This window comes from Colletotrichum tamarilloi (assembly GCF_030869305.1).
Source record: "Colletotrichum tamarilloi strain Tom-12 chromosome Unknown Scaffold_108.1, whole genome shotgun sequence".
Classification (NCBI taxonomy): Eukaryota; Fungi; Ascomycota; class Sordariomycetes; order Glomerellales; family Glomerellaceae; genus Colletotrichum; species Colletotrichum tamarilloi.
In genome coordinates this window covers 22,494-47,831 of record NW_026849491.1, presented here as the reverse complement: position 1 = coordinate 47,831, position 25,338 = coordinate 22,494, and the positions used below count along the sequence as shown (strand labels likewise).

Genomic DNA, 25,338 nt, shown 5'->3' with positions numbered 1-25,338 from the left:
ACTGATACTCTACCGATCAAGCATTTCGATTGGTGGTCTGTGGCAGGTGAGGTACTGTTGGTCCCTATAGCACCTTCGTGCGTTGAGGATGAGTGAGCCTCCTTGCGGCCGCCTTCGACCTTTGCGGCCGGCCTCTCTGGTCAACCTTTCTGGCAAGCGCCGCGTGTGACTGACTACGATCCTGTACTGTATCATGCTGTTTGAATCTTAATCGTTCTTTGAAGTTGAGCACATACGATAAGTAACGCTTGTTTGGATATAGGTTATAACATGGCTAAGTATGAACCGTATCCCTGACCTAATGACCTTACATTTGAGTGACTGCCAGAGAGCTGGTCTGCTGACCAGTCGACCTCTCTCACGACCATACCAGAGGAAGAGGATGAAGCAGGAGGAACAAATGAATAAGATGGCGGAAAAATGAATGACGGGTCCTTTGAAAAACTTCATGATATGCATCGCATCTCCGCTTGGAGTACAAAGGTAATGTCAAGACTTCAAGATCAATCCTTCCAAGTCAGAGTTTCTTTGCACAACTTGTCTTTCGGTATTGTCATTCCCGTGGTAAAACGTTGAGCAAATTCAGTAACCGTATTGAATCCTTGCGCCTTATGACTTTCTCGACGCCAAGATGATTTGCGAAATTTCTAGACAGCTACGAACTGAAGTGCAGAGTTCGTGTACTCATGTCTATCTGCCTACGTAACATCCGAGGTACTCGTAGTGTTGATTGATAGTAATTTGCTTGTAAGTCAAGGATTCGGCCTCCACTCAAGCTGCCGTATTCCGACTACGCAAAGCAACCCAGCTCTAATTGGTCAATCGTCCAACTGAGACTAACAAGCTGGGCGGAAAGAGGCACATTCGTCCCGTGCCAGCTAAGCTTTTTGGAGCATTAGCGCGGCAGGCTACATCCCCCAATCTCCCAGCTCTGGAACGTCTGTACACGAATACCAGGGCCCAAAAAAAGTTGCACCTTCCACACACACACCTCAGCAGTCCACACTCACCCACCTTCGGAACCAAACAAGCAAGGAAGCTGCATGGCACTTTCCCCCTGTTGCGACTTGCGTGTCTGAGAATCGCCCATTCCAGGCAGTCTCTTCAGGCATTTCTTTCCTTCCAGCAAGAGAAACGCAACGCGGCTGAAGGAACGTACCCTCCCATTCGTCACACACGCGCGGCACAGGTGTCGCCTCACACAACCATGATCCCCAACTTAATCTCATCGACTCCCGCCTGCCCTGCGGCGCAGCAGCTTCCCTCTCCCTCCCTCACAATGCCGTCGTCGTATTCCACGAGCCTTACCTTCGCCGAGCTCGACTGCATTCCTCTCCTCCTTCCGCCTGCGATGCGCTGATTCACAGCTCTCTGAATCTGAAGATGATCGCTATCAATTCCCGTTTGCGAACGATACTCCCCCTCGCTGCTCTCTTCGCCCTAATCCTCGTTCTTGTTCGATTCCATGAAAGCATTATAAATCTCGATTCACTGTATAACCTCGCGAAGCACACGAAGACACCGCCGCCATCTTCGAGTGGCAAGGACAACAAGCAGTCGCTCTCCTCCGAGACCCCAGTATACAAGCCGGCACCGACCTACACCTCGCCCCCGGTAATCGATCCCTTCCCCCTCCTCGCCAACACCGACTCGCCGCCCCCCTCGGTCCCTGCGCATAACGTCCCCCGCGACGACATACACAAAGACTACGGTCTCGACGCGCAACCGCCGCTCTTCATCGGCTTCACCCGCCAGTGGCCCATCCTTCTCCAATGCGTTGTTAGCTACATCACAGCAGGCTGGCCGCCCTCCAGCATCCATGTCCTCGAGAACACGGGCGTCCAGTTCGCCAACGCCCAGGGCAAGCTCTCCCTTCAGAACCAGTTCTACCTGAACCATACGACGCTCAAACGGCTAGGAGTCAACGTCATCCAAGCGCCCGCCCTGCTCTCCTTCTCGCAGATGCAGAACATGTTCCTGCACGAGGCGCACAAGAACAACTGGCCATACTACTTTTACTCTCACCAGGACGTTCTCGTCTTCTCCTTTGAGGACGGCAAGGATGACACTCACCGCCCCGGTGACCGAACATGGGAATTCTACGACGAGGAGGAGCAAAATGAGATCATGAACCCGCCCGCGGCAGGACAGCAGGGGTACCGCACCATATACGAGAACTGCCTGCGCGATCTTGATACCACGCTGAGACGTAAAGAGAAATGGGGGTTCCGGTGGTACCAATATGACCACTTGACCCTGGTGAACCGTGCCGCGATGGACGCCATTGGCGGATGGGACTCGCTGATTCCGTACTACGCGACCGACTGCGACATGAACGCGCGCCTGGCCATGGACGGTTGGACGATGAAACACCGTCGGGCGGGTATCATCAATGATATCTCGACGCACCTCGAGGATCTTTCTGTCTTGTACCGGATTCCGGGGACGGTCCCGAAAATGGTCGACCCAAATCCCCCACCCCCGCCTCCGCCCCCGCCGCCGGCCGAGAAGAAGCCCGAGAACGAGAAGATACAGGGCGACAAGCGAGACGACGAGACCGCGGCGAATGCTACCCTCGTAGACGACAAGGCAGAGTCATTCCGCGCCGTGGTCCAGACGGGCCTGGAAATGACAAACTACAAGTACAGAGACAGCGACCACAACCGCAACTCGTGGCAAAAAAGCCAGCACGGCGGCGAGGGCGAACCGTATTACTACGACGCCGCTGGGTTCGCAGAGGCTTTTGAGGTGCTCGTCGCTGCCGGGCGCCGGGTCTTTGAGCTGAAGTGGGGGCGCGGCGGGTGCGATATCGCCGAGGGGTTCGGGTTGAAGATTACGGACCAGTGGCGCGTATTGCCTCCGGAAAAGAAGGATAGATGAGGATGGGGGTGTGTGTGGCTGAATGGGCATTTTTTGCGCGAGTCACGGCGATGACGTCGGTTTTGGGGGGGATGCGATGTCACTCGTTGGTTTCATGGAGTCGATAATGACTCGTCAGACCACAGACCTGAATCAGTGGTCCAAAGAGCTGGAAAGGAAGTCTGGCGACACAACGTGAATATATTGGAAGGCGTAATAGATTTAGACAAGCACCTGTGAAGCACCATTTCATCGGTTCTCAATAAGGCAAATGAAAGCAATCAGCATGTAATGATATCTTGATATTCAATGGCCAAAGCCATCTATGCGGATAGTTTGTGTAAACGCACTGCAAAGTCCCAGCTCCCGTGACCGGAGAGAAAAACTCTTCTGGCGTTTGATGCCATATGCTACTAATGAACTAGGTAAAAAGGAAAATGAAAAAAACCCAGAAAAAAAGGTTGGATGGGAAACACAGATGAGAAGAATCGTACACACAGTCGGTGCTGCTCTCAAAATGCCCAATCCCTCCTTTGCCCCCAAAAGTACGCCAATATCCCCGTTCTATCTAGGTATCCCAGGGTTTTCGTTTCGGAAATCCAAGTAAAAAAAAGGATTTCAATCAACACACACGCAACGGAGCTTAGCTATCCATCGGCTCCGGTTGGGTTTCAACTTTTTCTTCGGGCCAAAATGCTCTCGCTCTCACTCCTCTTCGTCTCCTTTACACACGTATCGTCAAAAAAACACAAGAAAATAGTAAGGCAAGAGGAACAGTCATCCTTGATGAGAAGGGACTGCTCTATGCCTCGGTAATATTTCTCGCCAGGGCACCACCAGCCTGGATCTCGTTGGGCGCAAACTTGATCCCGCTAGCCGAGGCCGCGATCTGCGACTTGGGTGCGTACGCCGAGGTGGCGGTGCCGCTGCGGAGAACCTCGTCACGGGTGACGCCGAACTTCTCGGGGGACAGGCCCATGGAGCGGAGGAAGTGCACCGTCTCGGTCCACTCTTGGTCCTTGCGCTTGGCGTCCCAGCCGAGTTCCTCGGCCATGACGTCGATCACGCGCGGCAGGGCGCGGAGGGCGGACTCAGCGTCGAGGAAAGCGAGGCGGGTGCGGCGGGAAATAAGGTCCGTTGCCGTGAGGGCGGCCTCGGCGCGGACGCCGTGGCGGATCTCGCCCTCGACGAAGGGGAAGTTGGGGATGATGCGCTCGCGGTCGGCGGGGGTGGTGGCGACGGACCAGGCGCGGTCGCCGTAGTTGTGGGCGAGGTGGTGGGCGACGTCGGCGTCGAGGGCGAAGTGGGTGATGAGGTGGCCGGGGAGGTGCTTTGAGAAGCCGTGGGCGCCGACGAGGGGGATCTTGGTAGTGATGCAGGCGCCGGTCGTGGTGAAGGGTGCGAGGCCTGCGCCGGAGATGTCGGGGAGGGAGACGGGCTTGGGGGCGAGGTTGAAGGTCTTGATGGCTTCGTCGACGGCGTCTTCGGCCATTTGGCGGTAGGTTGTCCACTTGCCGCCGGCGCAGGTGAGGAGGCCGGAGGAGGAGACGGTGACGAGGTGGGAGCGGACGAGGGATTCGGTGTTCTTTGCGTTTGGGTCCTTGACCAGGGGGCGGATTCCTTGCATGAGATGTTAGTTTCTTGGTCCTGGCCTGAGAGCGATATCGGAGGGAGGGGGAGGGAATGAGAGGAAAGCTTACCAGACCAGGCAGAGAGAACATCGGCACGGGACAGGGCGGACTCGGGGGTAATCAGCTTGTTGACCTCCTTGAGAATGAACTTGATGTCGTCCTCGCGGGCAATGGGCTCGCGCTCGACGGGGGCAGCGTTATCCGTGGTTCCAGCCAGAGTGTATCCTTGCCAGGGCAGAACAAAAATGACACGACCGTCCGAGGTAGCAGCATCCAATAGACCGATTCCGTTGGGGCAGATGTCGCCAGGCAGCATAATGTGCGCACCAGAGGCAGGGGCGACGATGGGCTTGCGGTCCGGGTTGTCCATGCACTCGATTGCGTCGGCAAAAGGGCCGGTAGCGTTGATGACGCCCTTTGCGCGGACGGTGAAGGGGGCGCTGCCGGGGTTCTTGACGTCGCGGACTTGGGCGCCCGTGATCTTGCCGGTGGAGGAGTTCTTTTCCAGAGAGGTGACTTCGACATGGTTGAGGACGGTGGCGCCGTAGAAGGCGGCGGTGAGGGCGAGAGAGACGTTCATGCGGGAGTCGTTGTGCTGGCCGTCATAGTAGACGAGGGCACCGACCATGTTATCCTTTCTGAGCTTGGGGAAGGCCTCCATGGCCTTCTTGGTGGAGACGTAGTAGGAGCTCTCGAGACCCTGGGAACCGGCGAGGAGATCGTAGGCCTTTGTGCCGGCCCAGAAGTAAGGAGTCTGCCACCACTTCTGGATGGGCAGGAGAATAGGCAGGGAAGAGGACAGGTGCGGGGCGACGTTGAGGAAGGTCTTGCGCTCGTGAAGGGCCTCCATGACGAGCTCGAGCTGGGAGTAGTCGAGGTTCCAGACGGCCTTTTCGAGGTAGCGGACACCGCCATGAACGAGCTTGGTGCTCTTGGACGAGGTTCCAGCAGAGAAGTCGTCGCGCTCGACGAGGGCGACCTTGAGGCCGCGGGTGACGGCGTCGAGAGCGATGCCGGTTCCCGTGGCGCCGCCGCCGATGACAAGGAGGTCGTATTCTTGGGCATCGGAGTTGTGAGCGCGCAGGTCGGCCAGCTGTGAGGCGCGGTCCTTTGCCGCGGGGAATGAAGGCGGGACGATCTTGCCCTGGTCATCGCGCTTGAGCTCGACGAGGGCCTTGTCGAAGTTGTGAGCGCCGCGGCCACTGAGGAAGGTTGAGTAGGCGACGACACCACCAGTTGCCGCGGCGGCAGCGATGGCGACGGGCCTTCTCAGGCTCGAGAAACGAGACGCCATGCTGGCGGGTGTTTCTTGTGTGTGTGTTTTCTTGTGATCTTTTCACTCGGTGAGGTTTAGACCGAGTCCGAGAAGGACGGGACGATGACGGTGGAAGGCGCGTCTGGTATAGGTGACCAGTCCGGGCGTGTAGGGTGTGGGATGCCCTTTTGGTGAATGCTTTCCCTCAATGGTGATGTGTTAGGAGGGGGAGGGGTTCACAGGTTGATGATCCTGGGAAGAATCAGGAAGGTGAAGGTAGGGGAAAAGAAGTAAGAATAAGAGAGGTAGGAAGAGGAAGAAAAGGCTCAAGGGCTTAAGAGGGACCGAAGGGGTTGAGGATTGTCGATCGGTAGATGACCCAAGTGAGTGGGTAGATTCCGGGTGGCAGAAGAGCAGGAAGCTGTGCTTGTCCGGGCTGGGCCGCCTCACCCGCGAAGTATGGACTGTTATTCGTGGAATGACACCCCGAGCTCGAGAAGGAATGGTCCCGTTTGGCGCGAGCAAAAATCTTCCGTTGGACTGACTGGGCAGGGCGGAAGGGCAGGGGATGTGGGTATCAGAGATGGGAGAGAGGGCGACCTGATGTGAGGAAAATAAAAAAACAATAACGAAACTTGAGCCCGGCAGAAAGAGGCTAAAAGTAGATCGGGGGTGGAGGGGGGTACGAAGATACCTTGTGATGACGGAGATCGGGGGATGGATGGACGGACGGGGGGTCAGACGGAGAGAGAGACATGCAGCTTTGGCCGGTAGCGATGGATGGAACACACGGACAAAGCGATGAGGATGCCAGCTCAGACACAGCTCTTGCTTGGTGTTCGCAAGGTATTATCGCTCGCCATTGCCAATTGGACCTTGACCCCCACGTGGTCGCAGGCGCGTCTGCGGTATGGCAGCATGGCTCATCTTGAGACTTTTTTTGCTGATACCTTGTCTGTCCTGACCACCATGCCTGCGTTTGCTACTTTGTGCTACCTTATGCCACATCACTGCATGCTATCATCTATCGCAGCTTCATCAGCCATGTAGCTACACAGTAGGTACGTTGTGGTGAATGGTGGCAATGGCAGTGGTGAAGGGCAGTGGTGAAGGGCAAACGGTCTCCGGAAGCAGCAGCAGCAATGCACTCGAGTCGGGGTCTGACATCATGGGTACCGAGCTCACTCCGAGCTAGCAATTAGCAAGCAGCAACAGCACCCCAACACTGGCTGAGTGACTGAGCAGAGTCAGGACATGCAGTGAACCGGAGTGAGTGAGAGACGGGAAAAGACCCGCTTCTCGTTCGTCATGTCGGTAACGGCGCAGGATCCAGTATGGAGAAATGAATGGGGAAAAGGCACGCAAATCTGGAGGTGGGAAAGAGACGTCGGTGCCATCCCATCCGTATACGTAGATGGATCCGTAATTGTATGGTGTTTCCAGTCAGAGCCTCAAATATGCCACCAGGGGTCTGTCTGCACCTCGGTGTCGACTGGCCGAGATGGTGACATGTTTTCGGTATTCTCTCGGTGCTGATGTTACATGGAGCAGTGTGCCCCCTGTCTCGGTGGTCTCGGTTGACATCGCCGACCACTGAAGAAGAATTGGAGAAGGTGCGGCCCAGGTTCCCAGAGAAAGGAAGGAAGGGTCCCGCTAAGAACTGGAAAGTGCAGGTGGGGTCACAGATTTGGAGACCTTCCGTCAGCTGGAGGGAAGGCTCCACTGGACCTTGAGGTTCGCAATGATCGGCGGGATCCTCCGGCCGAAAAGTACGTCCTCTTCCACTTTAGCCCCTGCTTCCAGCCCTGACCCTCTTTTCCCGTGCCACACGTGCCTTCTCCTCTTTTCGGTTTACCACCAACACCACCACCACCACCAGTCTCCACTTCAGCAGTGCCAGACGGCGACACTGCGGCCTCGACTCTCGCTCGTCCTCGGTGTTGCATTCCCGTCACTCACCACATCCACATCGCAGACCTGGACCACCACCACCGTCCAATACTACTGGGCAGTGCTCCATAGTCCAATCCAATCACGCTCACTGCAGAATCAACAGCAAGGCACAGTCACTCGCCTGCTGGATCTCGAGACACGCATTGCATGCCCTGCGGATGCCTCACTCAGTCACCCAGTCACCCAGTAGTAACAATCACCACTGCCAAACGGCGACTACACGGCGACCACCAATCGGCCCGGCGAATGGCCCGCGACTGATGTCTCCTCGTCGACCCTCCCCAACGTCTCCATCAGTGTCCATCGTGGGATGTTTGCCCACACAGCGCCACGCCATACTGCCGCTAACTACCCTTATCCTTTGCAATCCTCACATGTCGGCCCTTATACAGGGGCCTGATTACTATGGATCTCGCCTCACTTCTCAACTTGAGGCCCGATTGTGAGGCTTGCCCAACAGCCCAAGGGGCATCAACCAGCCAAACAATTTCTTCCAGGGCGGATTTCTGCTTCATCTTAAGAACCAGATGCCGTCCTCTTCTATCCATCCATAGATAGTACTGCGGACCGTTTTTGGTTCCCGGCCACGGGACGCTGCATTACACAGACGCCGCGCCATTTTGGTGACCGAACTATCGGGATTCACAGCCAACAAACGCCGTACAGTCGAACCTGTCTTCGTTGCCTTTTTTTATTTTTTTTTATTTTTTTTTAACCTACATATCATCGACTAGCCCACCCACCATGGCATCGCTTACACTACGCACGATATACTGCCACCACTCGCCAAGCTATCCAAGTCAGCAAAACCTGCCTCCAGTCTGCCGACTCTTCCCTCCAGACCCAGCAATTTCCGCAACTCTTTACCATCATCGATCACGCGCAAAACCCCTACGCAGTGCAGCGGCCGACGTCCGAGCTTGACTGACAAGTCACTCTACCTCTGCCATGTACCTCGACCTACTCTTGTATGGGTACTTGGGGAGTGTCCGGACACGAACCCCTCCTGGGATACGACTGCGGTAGGGACACCGTTGTCGCACCCGCACCGCATCCGCACGCCGCAGGGCACACGCCCGCCGTCCACTCCTCCGTGGCCGCTACCAAGTTTCTTCGCTGCACATCCCTCGGCCGTCACGGCCACGCCGCAGTGCCACGCCGAACATTCCGCGCCGCCCCCTGCAACTCGCGTGCGAAAAAGTGGGAGGAAGCAAGTTGAGGTGGCACACGGGTTGAATTGCTGCCAATCCACAACCACTTCGCAACTCGGCTCCCCTACCCACGCAAACGGTCACGATACAGTCAGTTTTCTTGCTGCGCTGCCAGATGATGCGATGGGCCAGCTTTGGTCCGCCAACCTGTCCAAGTGCTGCGTATCAGGTCCCTGTCTACGACAGCCACACAACCCAGCTCGAAATAGTCCTTCACCCCCCCAGTTGACTTACACCCAAACGCAGGTCAATCCATCACCATGTCCTCGTTTGATGACCTTGATTTGCGCCTACATTTTGAAACTCGCAGGTTGCAGCTGCGCCCCACGGCACGTTCGCAGCCAGAGTACCAATCTTAGCACTACGACAAGTATCGCACCCAGAGTTCGTCGTCTCGCGCTACCGAACCCTCTAGCCAATCTGAGTAAGATGGACCAGGTCCCAGGGTGCAACTCGACAGCGACGTTTCCTGCACGTCCACTAGCTCTTGGCTGTTTCTACCCCGCGCTTCCAGACGAAGCACCAGCCAGACACAACCTTATCTCACGACGGGCAACGTTCGCCGGGCCACTGAAGAAGGGCCATCGATCGGAGACAGCTGTATTACGAGTCAGCTTCGCTCAGAGTTCGAAGCCATCGGCCTCTCATCGATGAAAGCACGATCTCCAAGTTACTATACGCAACGGGAACAATACGGGCCATCGTCAGACACACTTACACGCAACGTCCGTTGCGGGTGCAAGATGCCCATGGGGACCACCCATTTCCCCAAGCTGGGGTCGAGACGGAGCATGACCCGGGCTCCAGTCGGTCTTGATACTGCAATTGCTACCCGAGTCTACGAACTATTGGATTCCAGACATTCCAAAAGAGAATGTGCAACCGCGGACCCAGACATTCGGGGTCGCTGTCAGGGTCAATCTCAACCTTTGAGGCCTCTGAGAGGTCAGAGGCGGGGCTACATTCACGATTCACCACACCAAAACCCCAGTCTCCCCAACAAGATGCAAGCCCACGCCATCATGGATTACATGCAAAGTGCGAGCATTTTGTTGGTCTGGATTCTTTTGGACTGGTGGTGGTTCAGCTTTGCTGCACTGGAGATTCGGAAGCGATTCCAGTTCCCAGCGGCGTGGGCAGGTCCCTTCCCGCTAGCCAAGTTGGCGGCGTTAGGCCCCCGTAATTTGGGCCCATGTCTCTGAGCAAAAACCCCCGACTTGACGGAAGAATTGTTCACCTGGCCCGCCCTCGGGGCAATCGTGCCAATCTTCCAGCGAAGGTGGCTTTTTTTCTCGTCTCCAAGGGTCTCCTTCACGAACATACTAATTGCTGGCCATGGGCGCACATCGTAGTTGAGAAAGAGGATTGTCTTTGCCTCTTGATGGCACTCTTTTCTCTCGTGTATTGCGTAGTCACCAAGGGGAAACATTCTTTGAACTCTGAAAATGACTTTGTGATTTGAAGACAAGACACCGCTAATCCAACCCACCACGCCAATAAGCAAGCAACATCACCAGCACCTCAGCACCCAACAGGACAACAAGCAAGGCAAAAAGCCAAGAAACAGGAACGACGGAATGCAGCTGCAAACAAGCTCATGATAAACGATTTTTCGCCCGTGTTCGCTTTTTTGGGGTGTTGAGACCGTAAGACAGACCCATCCTTTTTGTGTTTCTTATTGTTTTTCCCTTTCTGTTTTTCCTCAACTTGAGAAACGCATAACTGCGCTGGATCAAGTCGAGAGGTTGTCTCGTTGAAGGCAGGAGGGGGACCTTCGAGTCGATCGCTCGGCCGTCCCAGTCTCTCATTTCTCTCTCCTCTCTCGTTATCCGAAACCCGTGGTATCATTGTCTGCCAGTTTCTTTGCCTTTCTCACTCTCGCACACTCATAAGAGATCGTCGTGGAGGTCGTCGTCGTTCTCATGAAGATGGACCGAATCCTCACGATATGATCCCGGTGTCAATCTCATCATCACTCATCAAGATGAAAACAACATCTCTCTCTCTCACTTTCTCATCATCAAAAACGCACAAATCGGACACTACGTGAAGCGAGGACACTGTCTACACCTTCTCCAAGCGGTTCTTGTAGGTGTTGGACCAGACGTCCCGGCGCGGGCGGAAGAGTCGGGTGAGGCCAAAGTAGGGCGTGTTGATGGGACTCTCGCCGGTGAAGATGAAGACGTCGTACAGGAAGCCGCCAAAGAGGGTGCCGAAGAAGGGGGCGACCATGGGGATCTGCGGAGATGGAATGTTAGTCACGAGACTTCAGAACAGGATGTGAGGTGAGGGATTCGCCACTCGGAAGGACGACGTCGGCCGAGGGCCACAAGACTAGCGCATACAGCGACGACGACGACGAAAAACCCCGAGCCCCATCAGAAGATAGGGGGGAGACCGAGGCAGGCAGGAAAGGAATTTTCTTGCTGCTTACCCAGAAATAGTATCCACCGGCGGACCACACTTCAGACCCGTATCCGAGAATGTACGAAACCAGGCGGGGACCAAAGTCACGAGCCAGGTTGATGGCGTAGCCAGTCTCCCAACCGAAGCAAGCACCGATGCCGAAAATGAGGAAGAAGAGGGCCAAGGGCATAAAGGGGCCCGCAGCTCCGTTGGTGGGATCGGCGAGGGCGAAAATGGAGAACATGAGAATGGTGGAGGCGACGATTTCCGAAAAGAACATGCCCGTCCGCGTCATGAAGGCGGCCGGGTACGTGCAAAAGATGCCGGCGGTCGAGTTGGCGCCGCCGACGGTGCGGATGCCCGGGCCGCCCTCAAAGGCGTCGATGGCACTGATGTAGTTTCCGTACACGATGAAGGCGCCGGCCATGGCGCCCAGGAGCTGGCCCATGAAGTAGACGGGGAACTTGCGCCACGGGTGGCCGCGGTACACGCAGTTGGCGAGTGTCACTGCCGGGTTGAGATGACCACCGGATTTCTTGCCCACGTAGACACCGAGCATAACTGCCAATCTATGAAGCAATGAGTTAGTTGATTCATTCTCATCTTTTCTCTCGTTTCTGTGCTCGACTTCCGCCGAGACTCTCGTTTCATTCAAGATTGCGCAAGCCGAAAAAGCCACGCACTCGTGAAGTGAAGTCGGAACACTGGGAAGGATCGAAACTTACCCCCAACCCCAAGAGATACTCTGGTAATCACCCTTGGTGCTGTTGCTAAGAACGACCTGGGCAACGACACCGTCGCCAAAGAGGATCATAATCATGGTTCCAAAGAACTCGGAGAAACCCTCCTGACAGTTCTCACGGATACGCGACCACCACAGCTGCTCCTCCTCATGGTGAGGAGGGAGCATGCTGCCAACGGCGTGCTCCTCGTGGGTCTCTTCGCCTCCCATGTCGTGTTTATAAGTTGGAATATGCTGCTTGCCGACGGACGACGACTCTGACACCGATTCCGCTGTATGGACAGTGATGACCATTAGAACCTCGATACGATAACGTTTACGATTTCTCTCGAAGGGACGAAGGGGCTCGAGGGTGGTGAGATGGATGGATGGATGAGGAGTGAGAAGGACTTTGAGAAGGAGAGGAGATGGAGAAGGAGAGAAGATAAGAAACGCGGGGACGGTGAGATGAAGATGAGATGAAGAGATGGACGAAGGTCTGGCCAAGGTATCATCCCACGTCCATCCCATGGGGAAGCAGCATCTTCTTATGGTCCCCACGGGCTCGTGGTGTTCCCACGGGGCTGGACACCGTTGCAACCAATCCACCGGGTTTGGCAGTCATTCTTTGGGGAAAAGAGGAGAGAGGGATGGTTGGATGGACACATTGAGATGGGGCGGGGTGTTGATACTGGGGGAGTGAGGAGTGGGCAGTGGAAGTGGGAGGGGGTTTAGGTCTAGGGGGGCGTATACGGTATCGCCAAACGGAAATCATGGACGCTTACCCATCTTTGGTCACTTTGCAGATAAGTTGTATGCTTGATTTGACTCTTCTTCTTCTTTTTTTTTCCTTCGGTCTCCCTTCAGCGGGTTAGGGGTGTTGCGAATGTGGATCTGTTGTACCGAGATCACTGATCAAGTAGACTGATTTTCTTCCGGGATCCCACGACGCTTAGGATCACCACGACCTGCGCGCGGCGGTGACTGATACGAGATTGGTTCGAAATCCTTGAAATGGCTTCCACAATTCCGGATATCTGGGATCACCGACAGTTCGGGTCCTTGGATGAACAGCCTCGGTGATACGAAAAGGAAAAAAACGAAGAGCAAAAGTTCGACAATTGTTCCTAAACGGGATTCGTGCGTTACGGGTCTCGCGGAGAGATGGAGATTGGCACGCGGGATGAGGATACCGAGGGGACTTGACGATGGACGACGCTATGGGATGGGTTGGTCAAGCGGAGGAGTGAGAAAAAATCGAACGATGTGGGCGGGTGAGATGAAAGTCGCTCAGTTTGTGCGTGTGTCCAGGTCGGTCAAGTGTGTGTATGTGAGAGGGAGAAAAAAAGAGAGAGAGAAGGAAGATGGCACGAAGGTGGGACAAGGGGATATGATGCAGTTCGGTGGCTCACACCGAAGTTGAAGCGATTTGGCGGCCGAGATGGACGAGACGTTGTCGCCGGACGGCGGCCGAGGCTTTGATGAAGAGGAATTCTGGACCTATGCTGGCTTTGGTGTACTTGGGTGGTGCTTCTCACTCCCGTCTTTCGTCTTGGCCTTGTCCACCCCGCTCATTAAGGAGGGACCCCCTTCTCCGGGTTTGCGCCAAGGCAGATGTGGTGTGCGCGCCGAACGGATCAGGAAGAGGATGTACGGATACTATCTGCGGCTTCGTGGGTAAGGAGACAGGACGCACAAGGTTGCGCAATGTAGAGGTACGGAAACGACGAATCTACTCCACTCGCGCCACTAATAGGCTTCACTTCCCGGCAAGGAGAATGTGTGTGTGAGAGAAATGCGCGCCAGGGCCCAGGAGAAGGACTAATGCCCTTTGCAACCTCGCATGGGATGAAATATGTGGTTCCTCAGAGGTAAGCTTCTGGGGCAGGTTCCCACGTGTGGAGAGGGGCGACGGATGCCAATGGTGACTGTACGGAGTACAGATACTCTGTGAGAGAGGGCGGAGTTGTTGTACAAGTTGCTGTACGAGTGAAGAGGCGCGCGTGAGGTTGAAGGATGTGGGATTGAGTACGTAGTAAGAGGCACGAGGGTAAAAAAGAAGAGGGGACTTCTTTCTTTGGCCTGTTGCAAGGAGGCTGGAGTGATCGCGTGGTGGACTGGACGGGTGGACTTGAGGTAAGTTTTCGGTGCGTCTTCCGAACCAAGGACCCAGTTTGAATGAATCCTTCCTAATCGTCGTCAAAAGTATAGAGACGGGTGTGACGGGGAAAGCGAATAAAAAAAGTTGATTACGCGGGGCCAAGTCGTCGTATGCAGCAACTCAATTCTCTTGCTTGTTTCCAGTCAGTCAGCTTTTCCCCAAACTTTGTCCAGTTACAAACCAGAATCTGGGGGAGATCGGGGGTGAGACCTACGCTTGCTACGGTACGACTACCTTGCAAAGGAAGAATGTACTGAAAGTCTCATGACCTGCCAGTGCCACAGCTTGTCGTCCTTGCTCCCTGGTTTGCCGATTGATTAAAGCCGAGTTTGAACTCTGACTGATCAGATCGGAAGATTGCCTCTTCCATGATGCATCCCTGAAGCCATCTGGGGCTCGGGCGATGGACGCCAAGGGTCCATTGAGAGGTGGTGGAGCCGCTCCATCGTCCACGGACCAAATCTGACAGTGACGAGCGCGGGCGAGCCACACCACACCAAAACTATGTAACCAGCCGCGGCAAAAACGTCATACACGAAGGGTACGCCTATCATCATTGGCGTGTGATGGTGCGCGCGGCGTTCCGTGGTGTCGACCGAAGGCAGAGAAGAGACGGACTACTTCCCGTTGAAACCCATTTGCGGCTCATTTTTTTTTCTCCCCTGTCTCTCATTATCTCTCGTTCATCGCCGGCCAAGGTTCAAGCGTTTCTTCCAATGACGTTAGCCGTCCACAACCAAATGTGGAAAAGGCGACAAGCAAGAGAGAAAAAACTCTACACGGCGAGCCGGCGAGCCGAGGCCACCATGAGCCCTCTTCTCTCCTCGGTAGCACTGGCAGACCACATATGTCTTTCCGTTGGTCCCATCTCTGCCATTCCTCCAGCCTCTAGGCAAACCAATTCCGTCCAAAAGCTCCAGCTGGTCCCAAGCAAGCCGGGCCCGGCGTTGTTCTTGGTCTGCTTCGTAACGGGACTTTCGCCTCTTTCCCCGCAGTTGGTTACTCGAAATTGGACAAATGAGATGAAAGGTGGGAGGGCGGGTGCAACGTAGTGGAGGGGAACCAGGTCAGCGATGTGAACAATGGTTTGTCGGTCTTGTCCCGTTTCTGACAAGACGATGAGCGCGATGGTCGGGCAGGGGGTGTCAATGGTGTTCTTTTCGAAACGCATGCAGGCCGGCAAATGATTTGGAGCAATTGCCTATGGGTTCATGGCCCATGGGGGAAGAGGTTTCTGCCATTGCTGGATAGGCAATACCTAGCCATTCGGCATGGCCCAGAAAGAGAAGACTCTCTTGACTCTTTGGACCACGTATCCGCAAGAGTCCAGACTCTTGATCGGAATGACTGGCAGATTAGTCTGTTGGTTCGTTCGTTCGTTCGGCCACTGCTTCTAGCGTTGGCGTTGGAATCTCGTCGCAATTGTCGCCTGTGGTTGGTCGGTCGCCCGCGGCGCCGAATCCCATTTGCCGCTGAATATGGCCCTTTAAGACAACGAACATGGACATGCCCTGGTGCCCTCGTTGGAATGGGGTCGCAAAGATCCCCCCCGGCCCGGCGTCCTTGCCTTTTCCATGCTGAAAATGTGTCACCTGTTCGTGTGCGCAAAATAGCATCAGCAGCAACTAGCAGCAGAACCAGTAGCAAACGCCAAAGGAGAAAAAAGACCCAGCCAGCAAACCAGAGGCGCAGGCACCGCACGCGGGCGCGGAGGTGGCCGCTGCATCCTCCTCCCGTCCCAGCTCTAGCCCATGTAGGCAAGGCCACCAGCCCATCTACTTTTCTGCTCGACCAGTGACCTGCATGCCTGCCAAGGTGCTTGGTCTAGTTCGTAGAGAAACTCGACGACTCAAGGTAGCTTGCCATCTTTGCTCGTAGTCGACCCCGCTTTCTGGGGCGAGCCTCGGGCCACCGGTGCTTCATAAAGAGATAAAAGCCCGGCATACGGCCGGACCCACCGATGCCTCCGTGGGAGCTCGCCGACGCAGACCGAAACTGCTGCTGTTGCAGTGCGACCTGGAATGACATCAGCCCCATCACGAGGTGATCCGGCCCCCGTCCTCCTCCACTTTTGCTCGCTGCTCACGGCCGACGTTGCTTGCCAATGTCGAACAATGACCGAAGTAACTCGGGGCATCCACCCCGAAACATTTCTCCCCCAACTTTCTCGCATGCCTACTCCCGAGTCCGTACGAATACCTATCAAGTTACCAACAACCTAAATGGCTAGTATGCCAGTCAGCTGTCAAGGTAGTCAGTCTACTATGGATACCCGTGTAGACCAACAAGTACCTACACGCCCATGGTATCTATACGTATAGCCTCGTTCGATACCGAAGCAGTGGTACGCAGACAGATAGACTGACAGACCGACCGGTTGCTTGCATCTCTCGTTCCGGCTTCTCGCGTGGAAGGATTCGCCGGCCTGTCAGATTCTTTAGACTGCTTCCAACGCAACCCCGTTCGATCCGTTCGCATTTCCCCAGTGGGGATTGGTCTTGGATCCGGGGACCCCCCCTTTGACAGTCCAGCGGTTTTTTTTTTTCTCTTGACCCAAGCCCAGCTCCTTGGTGCTCATCTCGTGACATCTCCACACGATCTGGGGATGGGGTAAGAGAGATGCATGGAAATGAGGGGTAGCTCTCGAAGAAAGCTGTTTGTTCCCCATGGAGGGAGCTAACCCGACACGCCGCGTGCCCTTTTGCGTTGCGCTTCCGAGAACTGGAGCTGGCTGCTTGCTGCTGGCTGCTGAAGAGCTGAGAGTTTCCCACATGCGCGGCACCTACAAATATTTTTGTCAGCCCGTGAAACTTTAGGCTTTTGTCGTGTGTCTCTCTCACTCCCTTCTCTTCATCCCGTCCAGCAAGATACCCAAAATCGTCCGTCCCTTTCTCTTCTCTGCCGCTGCCGCGCCACACCGTTGCCGTCTTTGAATGCTATCGTCTCTTCTCCCCAGTCGATTTAAACAAACTTCAGACAAAATGTCTCCCACTTCCGTAAACGGGGGTGCTGGCTCCAAGATCTCCTTTGTTGGTGCCATTGACCAGGGCACCACGAGCACCCGCTTCCTCATCTTCAACCCCCACGGTGAGGTCGTTGCTACTCACCAGCTCGAGTTCAAGCAGATCTACCCTAACCCAGGGTAAGTCGTTCTTCCTATGTGACCACTACTGGCGCATGAAAAGTATTACGCAGAGTGAGAAATTAATCCATTTGCGACAGCTGGCACGAGCATGACCCCGAGGAGCTCGTTGCTTCCGTCGAGACGTGCATTGACGGCGCCGTCCAGGCTTTCGAGACTCAGGGCCACTCCCGCGAGCAGATCAAGGCTGTCGGCATCACCAACCAGAGAGAGACCACCGTCCTTTGGGATACGACCACCGGCAAGGCTCTGTACAATGCCATCGTCTGGACCGACACCCGCACCAAGGATCTCGTTCGCCGTCTGAAGCAGCGTCTCGGCGCAAGCGAGCTTACCCAGCGATGCGGTCTTCCCCTCTCCACATATCCCTCCGTCGGCAAGCTCCTTTGGCTTCTGGAGAACAGCCCTGAGGTCAAGGATGCTTACGAGCGTGGTGTTCTGGCCTTTGGTACCATTGACACCTGGTTGGTCTACAAGCTGAACGGCGGTACTGCCCGCGACGTTTACGTCTCGGATCCCTCCAACGCCTCCCGTACCATGTTCATGAACATTCACACTTTGAAATATGACGAGGACCTCATTGATTGGTTCAGAATCGACCCCAAGAAGGTCAAGCTGGCAAAGATTGTCCGTTCTTCCGACCCCGAGGCGTATGGTACGCTCCACAACACCGTTCTTAGCGGTACCAAGATCACCGGTTGCTTGGGTGATCAGTCCGCTGCTCTAGTCGGTCAGAAGGGCTTCACGGCTGGTCTCGCAAAGAACACGTATGGCACGGGTTGCTTCTTGCTCTACAATATCGGGCCCAAGCCCGTCATCTCATCCCACGGTCTCTTGACCACTGTCGCTTTCGACTTCGGCCCTGGCAAGACCATGTACGCTCTCGAGGGTTCCATTGCTGTTGCTGGATCCAGTGTCAAGTTCCTGGTCGACAACTTTGGCTTCATGGAGTCTTCCTCCAAGCTCAGCGCACTCGCCGAGACGGTTGAGGACAACGGTGGTTGCACCTTCGTCACTGCCTTCAGTGGACTCTTTGCGCCTTACTGGATCGATGATGCCCGTGGTACCATCTTCGGTATCACCGCCTACACCCAGCGTGGCCACATCGCCCGCGCCACCCTTGAGGCCACCTGCTTCCAGACCAAAGCCATTTTGGACTCCATGGAGAAGGACAGCGGTGCAGCCCTGACTGAGCTCGCCGTTGACGGTGGCATGTGCAACTCCGATCTCGTCATGCAGGTAAGAATAGAACCCCCGGACCTTTTCCGAGCCTCGGGCGGAGAAATCAAGCTGACCCATGTACTCCGTAATAGACCCAGTCCGACATCATTGGCATCCCTGTCAACCGCCCAGGCATGCGCGAGACCACTGCCCTCGGCGCGGCCATCGCGGCAGGCTTCGCTGCAGGCGTCTGGAAGAGCTTTGACGAATTGAAGGACGTCAACCTTGAGGGCCGCACCATCTTCAAGCCCCAGATCTCCGAAGAAGATGCCTCTGAGCGCTTCGGCCGCTGGGAGAAGGCTGTCCAGATGAGCAAGGGCTGGTCGAGCTGAGCGGGTTTTGCTTGGGAGTTCTTCACGTGATAATGTCTTCTTTTTTTTTTCGTTTCGATATACCACAGTCTGTTGTTTGGGAGGTCCATTCACAATGGGCGCACGCACATGCGATCCGGCGCCGTTTGGAGAGAAAAATCCAATCTGTATCATAGGTAGCACGGCATTATGACGCATTTTGCCTCTGTCGGAAACTCGATTTTGTGCGCCAGAAGCTGGTTCGTTTGCCCTGTTCACCGATGCAAGTCTTTGTAAGAGCGCCAAGTCGACGGCTCCAGGGAAAGCCGCGGTCGCAATGCTGTCTCGACCCGTCCCCACGTGCGCATGTTCCTTGTAAAATCCGGATGATCGGAGTGTAAATCGTCGTCCATGACCCCGTTCAAACTGAGTCGTGAAGCAGGCAGGAGCGGAATGCAGTGACTTCATCGCGATCCTCAGCCTGCTGCGCGGCCTTGTTCCGGGGGGGTATTGGCAAAAAGGACCCTCCTCTTGTTATGGGCGTTGTTAGTTGTAGGCTTGTAGCCTACCTGTCAGCCACCCGGTGACTACTGCTTCTGGGGCCTGTGGAAGAAGACATCGTCAAAGCCACTGCCGTTTACCCCCACCTTTGACGGTTGCATCGCCCCATGGATGATCCTCGCGGTAGCAGGCTTGACAGGGGAACCATAAGGAGCGGGGGAGAGAGAGTTCGGAGTGGCCGGGGTGCGGCGCTGTTTGCCGTATGGAAGGGGGGTTTTCGGCAGCAAACTTGGAGAAGAAAATTGAGGGGAACTGTCTAACAGAGGCAGCGCGGTTCCTGCATGTCTTGCGGTAGTCTGTATTAGCACCGTTGTTCCGTCGTAGTGACCAGCGTGTCAGTGTCATGCCTGGTGGCTTCGGAGATGGCTCTGGTTATCGTAATCGCCCCCAAGGGTTCATCATTGGGCGCAACGATCTCCCCTCACCCGTTCCGTCCATCCCATGCCATGGGCGGATGCTGTGTGTAACGAGTTTCCGGGAAAACGAGCATGCCGGGCGCAAGTGGTTGGTTGGTTGGTGCGCATTGGCGGCACGGAGGAGTCTTCATTTCTGGTACCGTACACGGTTCCGTCGTCTTCCGCAGTCTTTGTATGTAATATGTACACTCTTTCTGTCACGGTATTAGTTGGCAGCGCAGACAGACAGGACGGTCAGACCGCGTAAAGTAAGGGACAGTGACAGAGTTGCGCAAGAGATCCAACTCTTATTGTGGACGAGAGTGGGCCGACGACTGGATCTCTCTTTTTTTTCTGCCCTCCGTGCCAGCCATCTCTTCAAATGGCTTGTCGGGAGAGAACACCGAAGGACCCCGTCCCCCTCTCACACTTGGTCAGACTCAGACACTCGAGCGCTTGCTGACAAAGTCCCTCATCGCGGCCTTGGCTTCCCGAGTCTTTTCCACCTAGTCGACTAGTCAGTCCTTTTTGCCTCTCGCTGAAGACTCGGTGCTTGTCTTCTATCTCTCTCCACTTGTTCCTTCGACTTGCAGACTGCACTCTGCGGGTTCGAGCACAACACAAACTGGGTGGACTGACTGACACTGCAGCGCCTGCAGAGCTGACACCAGCACTGTTCGGTACACACACAGACGGTACAGAGGCTCTCTCCTGGATTCGGCTGCCCACGTTTCGCCCATCGACCCGGCCAACCAACGCGGACAAGGCCGGATATGCCCCATGCGCCCCAAGGTGCTGCGGTGCAATCCTTCACTCCCTCCAGCATCCCGGCCGGCTGAGGCAATTCGCTAGCCTGCCTTTTACTACTTGCTGCACGCCCGCTCATGAGTGAAATGACCACTTCCTGATATCAAATTCGGCCAGGCTCCTCACGGCTCCATCCAAAAAGGGTCCTGATAAGAGCAACACCTTCGCAACCCATCAAAGTAAAAACGGGAAATGTGGAGTTCCCACGACCATGGGACAGATATGCTAGACACGAATGCACGTCCGCAACAAATGGCCGAGGAGGAAGCGAACTCGGTGTTCAGCCACGACGAGGGCTCAAGTGGTGAAGACACGACAAACAATGGCTCGGCCGGTGCACCGAGGAAGCGTAAGAGGGAGAAGCACCAAAAGACATCGTATGTTGTGCGCTTCTGATTGTGTGGCCCCCCAAATGAGATGCATGGCCATCGACTGACGCGAATCCAGATGCGAACTATGCAAGGCGAGGAAGGTCAAGTGCGATCGTGCAGAGCCCGCATGTTCTTGGTGTGCCCGTCACAACCGAACATGCGTCTATCTAGAAAGGCAGAAGCCGGGTAGCCGTATCGGTTTCAGTCTCGAACTTGAAGCCAAGGTTAACAGGCTCGATGCTCTCTTGCAGGCTCTTGGTCGTCGTGTAGAAGATCACATCGCCCATGATCACGTCGCCACATCACAGGCTCATTCGCCATCCATCAGCAATCAGGCGCCATCACAAATCGAGGGATTCCGTCCTGATGGAAATGCGAATGGCGTCAGTCCGGCTCCGGGCCTTCCAAGAGGGCCACCAACCACGAATGGGAGAACACCAGCCTTCTCGAGCCCTTTCTGGCAGGGCGGTGACGCCCAAGAGACGTTACAGAATGGTGACCGGACTTCAGTTCAGGCTCTCTTGAACCTATCCGCAGGCGAGTCTTTCAGCCAAGCAGGCGCATCGCCGAGCGTCAACGGGCCTCGAAAAGATGCACACTCAGTCCCGACTGTCTCTGAGTTCCCGCCTCACGACATGCTGTACACGCTTGTCGACCTATACTTCAAACACTGCAACACGTGGTGTCCGATCTTGGACCGCAAAACGACCTTCGGTGCCTTTTTTGGTTCGACGTCCCTCAACGAAGCCGATCGTGTTTTGTTACATGCTATAGTAGCAACGACACTAAGGTTTATGAAAGACCCGCGGCTGTCGCCCGACATGCAGTCACACTACCATGCAGTGTCGAAACATAGGGTGCAGATATATGCGATGGAGAACGTGAGCATTGCCGCGTTGAGGGCTTTGGTGATACTCTGCCTGGACGAGTTGGGAACCTCAAATGGGCCGCGCGGTTGGAACATGCTCGCGTTGCTCTCGCAGAATGTGAGACAACTGGAACTCTGTGAAGAGAGCAGCGTGTATCTCACGGCCGAGGCAGAGGAGACGCCGCACACGGGCTCGATCCGTCGGGTGGCGATGGGCCGACCAGAATCTTGGATTGAAGATGAGGGCCGTCGACGGCTTTGCTGGATGGTTTATCTCCTTGATCGATACGCGACGATAGCGACAACGACGTTCGACTTCATGCTCGACGACAAAAAGATGAAGCGCGGTTTGCCGTGTTCATACGACCTCTTTTCGAGAAACGTTCCCGTTGAGACGAAGTCATGGAGTCCGTCATCCGACCAAACCGGCAGCCCGACCATCAATAAACCCGAAAACCTCGGCAGTTTCTCGTACCACTGCGAGATCCTGCGTATACTGAGCAAGGTCCACGACTTTCTCAAAACACCCATCGACGTAACATCGTCGTCGGAAATGGCGGTTTGGCGGAACACATATAGATCGCTGGACGGTGCGCTCGACAGCTGGTTGCAGAGCTTGCCCAGCGAGTACAGCAGAATTTCGGCTCTGTGCCACTCAGATCCCGCGAGCCGCGTCGCCAACTGGTTCATGCTGCATAGCGCATATGTCACGTCTGTGGTGCGTCTGCATTCCTCGGCTGCGTACCCCACTGTGAGATCTCACATCTTCGTCCCATCGCACTATGCCATGCAGAGGTGCTTGTCTGCCGTGCAAAGTCTCGGCGATATTGCGCAGGACGTCTTTGAGGCCAACGGCCTGGATCTCTTGGGGCCGCCATTCGCCTTTTCGTTATGGGTAGCCGCTAGGTTGCTGCTTATCCACGCTGCGACTGTTGGGTGTCCCGTTGATCCCAAGATTGACTTTTTCATCGAAACGCTTCGCCATGTTGGACAGTACTGGGAGGTCGCAAACAATTACGCCAAAATTCTTGCTCGGGTGGTACAGCGAGGGCGACAGGGCGACATGAGCTTTACCGCGATGAGGAAGTAAGTAATCCCATATGATGTCTTACCGCCCCCGGACCGTACTAACAGCAATGCCTCAGGAGTGCCCACGATCTGGTAACCTTGACATCCTCCACACGACGCTCTGGCATGGAGCCGACATCGACTCAAGTGACTTCGTTGAGCGAACTTGACAACATTGACGTTTTCGACTTTTTTAATTATCCCAAGATGTCTGAGCCGAGCTCACGGGCGACCAATGGTCAGACGAATTTACTACAGCCACAAGTGATGAGCGGGTTAGGCGGCGATTCCATGAGGACGACCGGGGTACCAGATCCAGAGTCGGATTGGCTGGGCTTCAGCACTCCCTTTAACTGAGGCTGGGGCTGAGGTCGACGCTGCGGGTTGCTTTTCCCTGTTTTATTCCCTTGACATATCGAAATATTGTTTCCACTTTTAGACAGCAAATATCATGGAAGCTGGGCCGGCGCTGGAGGCTTTGAGGAACCTGGTTGAGGCGTTCGTGGGGCGTTGTAGTACTTCTTCATTGATGGATCTCGTGTGGCTTCGCGATACAGCCACAAGGAAAGCTGGCAGATCGACCCAATTGAAACTGCTGATCCCCGCACAAGCTGAGGAGCTTCGATCCACTGTGACTGGCTGAGCCACAGACAGCGTCCGTGTGTGCCATGACGTTCGTTGAAACGCTGTTCCTGGTTCTCCCCCATCCTCTTCAATCTCGATTCTTCTTCCGACTTTGGCAAGGGTATCAATTGTGAAAACGACTAAACCAATCTCTTCGGACATTTCGAGCAAATTTGAATTAATCATGGCGCCGAACCAAGGCCTTGTGCATCCGACTGAGTACGACATCAAGGACAGCAATGTCGAGCTCATTGGCACGGACATTGACCACCAAGTGAAGTACAACTCTGCTGCTACCGAGCCAGCTTGGAATGAAGGCGAAGTTGGCCAAGCCGCTGGGCTTCATGTCTGGCGTATCGAGGAGTTCGAGGTCAAGCCATGGCCTAAGGAGAAGTATGGTCAGTTTATGGATGGCGACAGCTACATCGTCCTCAACTCGTACAAGGTTGGGAGCAAAGATGACGCCGAGAAGCTTGGGCATGACATCTTCTTCTGGCTCGGTGCCCACACATCGCAGGACGAGGCCGGTACCGCTGCGTATAAGACGGTCGAGCTCGATGAGTTCCTGCACGGGGCCGCGACGCAGCATCGTGAGCTACAGTCGGCGCCGTCTGATGAGTTTCTAGAGCTCTTCCCTCGCATCCAAATTCGCTCTGGAGGGGTAAGATCTGGCTTCCGTCATGTCGAAGACGAGGAGCCCAAGGAGGAGATTCTCACTCTGTTGCGCATCTTCAAGAACCCGTCAGTCGGTGCCAACGGCGTTGTTGTACACGAAGTCGAGCCAACGTGGAAAAGCTTGGACGAGGACGACGTGTTCGTGCTCGACACAGGCGACAAGATTTGGCAGTGGCAGGGCAAGAGCTGCAGCCCGATGGAGAAGGCCAAGGCTGCTCAGGTTGTCAACGACATGACGCTGGCGAAGCACATCGACGTCGAGGTTCTGGCCCAAGAAGAATCGAGATCTCGCGTTATCGTCACCCTTCTCGGAGGTGACGATGATACGCCTCAGTCTGGCTTCCACTGTCCCAGACCAGTTCGATCAGCATCCAAGGCACACGCCGGCGAGCGACCTCAGAAGCTTTTTCGCCTCAGCGATGCTTCCGGGGAGCTCAGATTCGACCTCGTCAAGGATGGCAGCAAGGCTGCTCTCTCGGACTTTGAAGAGCAAGACGTGTTCCTCTTGGATGACGCGGGCCGAGCCGTTTGGGTGTGGGAAGGACAGGGTGCAAGCCGGGGAGAGAAGGCCAACTGGCTCAGAGTTGCCCAGGCGTATGTTCGCCAATTGCAGGGGGGCTCTGAGGCCGATGAGGCTCATCTCACACCTGTCGCCAAGGTGACTCAGAGCAACGAGAGCAGGGCGTTCTTGAAGGCCGTGGCAGTTTGATGGGTACTGCATCGCATGAATACGAAAAGGAAGGGCCCGTGGGTCTCTGGCTAGCCGCTAGGTTCAGGATGTAGATGATCTCGAATAAGGGTCTTCCGTTGATCGTGTACTGTCCAGCCAATTGAAGTGGCCATTACCTCGGGTATACTCTGGTGATTCTTCTGCGAACATGTGATGTTGATGCTGGAACGAACAAGACCAATTGTCTACAAGAGATGGGCAATGACAATTGATGCAATGTGCAGTTTGAACAGAGGTGTCGTCAACGGAGATGGGATTGGAGGGGCAGCGGAGGACGGAGCTTGTGATCCGGGAAAGGCCAGGCAAGGCAGGAAGTCACGCGTCGCCGTGCCTGCTTCCAAGCTTGACATGTGCCTGCCTCGTCCTTGCCAGATAGAGGGCGATCGGCC

General features: G+C 55.4%; 11 protein-coding genes across 11 annotated transcripts; 7 read left to right on the top strand and 4 right to left on the bottom strand.

Moving 5' to 3' along the window:
• Positions 1 to 1,383: 1,383 nt before the first annotated feature.
• CTAM01_13918 (uncharacterized protein) lies at positions 1,384 to 2,880 on the top strand (the record flags this gene model as incomplete). Its single annotated transcript, XM_060529920.1, has 1 exon — positions 1,384 to 2,880. One exon carries the CDS (start codon positions 1,384 to 1,386, stop codon positions 2,878 to 2,880), a length of 1,497 nt encoding a protein of 498 aa, XP_060375503.1.
• A 781-nt stretch (positions 2,881 to 3,661) lies between these two features.
• CTAM01_13917 (FAD dependent oxidoreductase) lies at positions 3,662 to 5,784 on the bottom strand (the record flags this gene model as incomplete). The annotated part of the gene is made up of 2 exons (XM_060529919.1): positions 3,662 to 4,479; positions 4,560 to 5,784. The coding sequence occupies 2 exons, from the start codon at positions 5,782 to 5,784 to the stop codon at positions 3,662 to 3,664; spliced, it is 2,043 nt and encodes a 680-aa protein (XP_060375502.1).
• A 180-nt stretch (positions 5,785 to 5,964) lies between these two features.
• CTAM01_13916 (uncharacterized protein) lies at positions 5,965 to 6,471 on the bottom strand (the record flags this gene model as incomplete). Its single annotated transcript, XM_060529918.1, has 1 exon — positions 5,965 to 6,471. A coding segment is annotated over one exon (507 nt), but the record flags the coding sequence as incomplete, so codon positions are not given.
• A 1,015-nt stretch (positions 6,472 to 7,486) lies between these two features.
• On the top strand, positions 7,487 to 8,144 carry CTAM01_13915 (uncharacterized protein; the record flags this gene model as incomplete). The annotated part of the gene is made up of 2 exons (XM_060529917.1): positions 7,487 to 7,695; positions 7,727 to 8,144. The coding sequence occupies 2 exons, from the start codon at positions 7,487 to 7,489 to the stop codon at positions 8,142 to 8,144; spliced, it is 627 nt and encodes a 208-aa protein (XP_060375500.1).
• A 524-nt stretch (positions 8,145 to 8,668) lies between these two features.
• Positions 8,669 to 8,917, top strand: CTAM01_13914 (uncharacterized protein; the record flags this gene model as incomplete). Its single annotated transcript, XM_060529916.1, has 1 exon — positions 8,669 to 8,917. The coding sequence occupies one exon, from the start codon at positions 8,669 to 8,671 to the stop codon at positions 8,915 to 8,917; it is 249 nt and encodes an 82-aa protein (XP_060375499.1).
• Positions 8,918 to 9,652: 735 nt separating this feature from the next.
• On the top strand, positions 9,653 to 10,111 carry CTAM01_13913 (uncharacterized protein; the record flags this gene model as incomplete). Its single annotated transcript, XM_060529915.1, has 1 exon — positions 9,653 to 10,111. One exon carries the CDS (start codon positions 9,653 to 9,655, stop codon positions 10,109 to 10,111), a length of 459 nt encoding a protein of 152 aa, XP_060375498.1.
• Positions 10,112 to 10,973: 862 nt separating this feature from the next.
• On the bottom strand, positions 10,974 to 12,351 carry CTAM01_13912 (MIP family channel protein; the record flags this gene model as incomplete). The annotated part of the gene is made up of 3 exons (XM_060529914.1): positions 10,974 to 11,147; positions 11,344 to 11,884; positions 12,041 to 12,351. 3 exons carry the CDS (start codon positions 12,349 to 12,351, stop codon positions 10,974 to 10,976), a joined length of 1,026 nt encoding a protein of 341 aa, XP_060375497.1.
• Positions 12,352 to 15,552: 3,201 nt separating this feature from the next.
• CTAM01_13911 (uncharacterized protein) lies at positions 15,553 to 15,813 on the bottom strand (the record flags this gene model as incomplete). Its single annotated transcript, XM_060529913.1, has 1 exon — positions 15,553 to 15,813. One exon carries the CDS (start codon positions 15,811 to 15,813, stop codon positions 15,553 to 15,555), a length of 261 nt encoding a protein of 86 aa, XP_060375496.1.
• A 1,317-nt stretch (positions 15,814 to 17,130) lies between these two features.
• CTAM01_13910 (glycerol kinase) lies at positions 17,131 to 18,892 on the top strand (the record flags this gene model as incomplete). The annotated part of the gene is made up of 3 exons (XM_060529912.1): positions 17,131 to 17,339; positions 17,420 to 18,578; positions 18,653 to 18,892. The coding sequence occupies 3 exons, from the start codon at positions 17,131 to 17,133 to the stop codon at positions 18,890 to 18,892; spliced, it is 1,608 nt and encodes a 535-aa protein (XP_060375495.1).
• A 1,913-nt stretch (positions 18,893 to 20,805) lies between these two features.
• Positions 20,806 to 23,277, top strand: CTAM01_13909 (uncharacterized protein; the record flags this gene model as incomplete). Its single annotated transcript, XM_060529911.1, has 3 exons — positions 20,806 to 20,990; positions 21,061 to 22,938; positions 22,998 to 23,277. 3 exons carry the CDS (start codon positions 20,806 to 20,808, stop codon positions 23,275 to 23,277), a joined length of 2,343 nt encoding a protein of 780 aa, XP_060375494.1.
• A 451-nt stretch (positions 23,278 to 23,728) lies between these two features.
• Positions 23,729 to 24,928, top strand: CTAM01_13908 (gelsolin; the record flags this gene model as incomplete). Its single annotated transcript, XM_060529910.1, has 1 exon — positions 23,729 to 24,928. The coding sequence occupies one exon, from the start codon at positions 23,729 to 23,731 to the stop codon at positions 24,926 to 24,928; it is 1,200 nt and encodes a 399-aa protein (XP_060375493.1).
• Between the last annotated feature and the right edge of the window lie 410 nt (positions 24,929 to 25,338).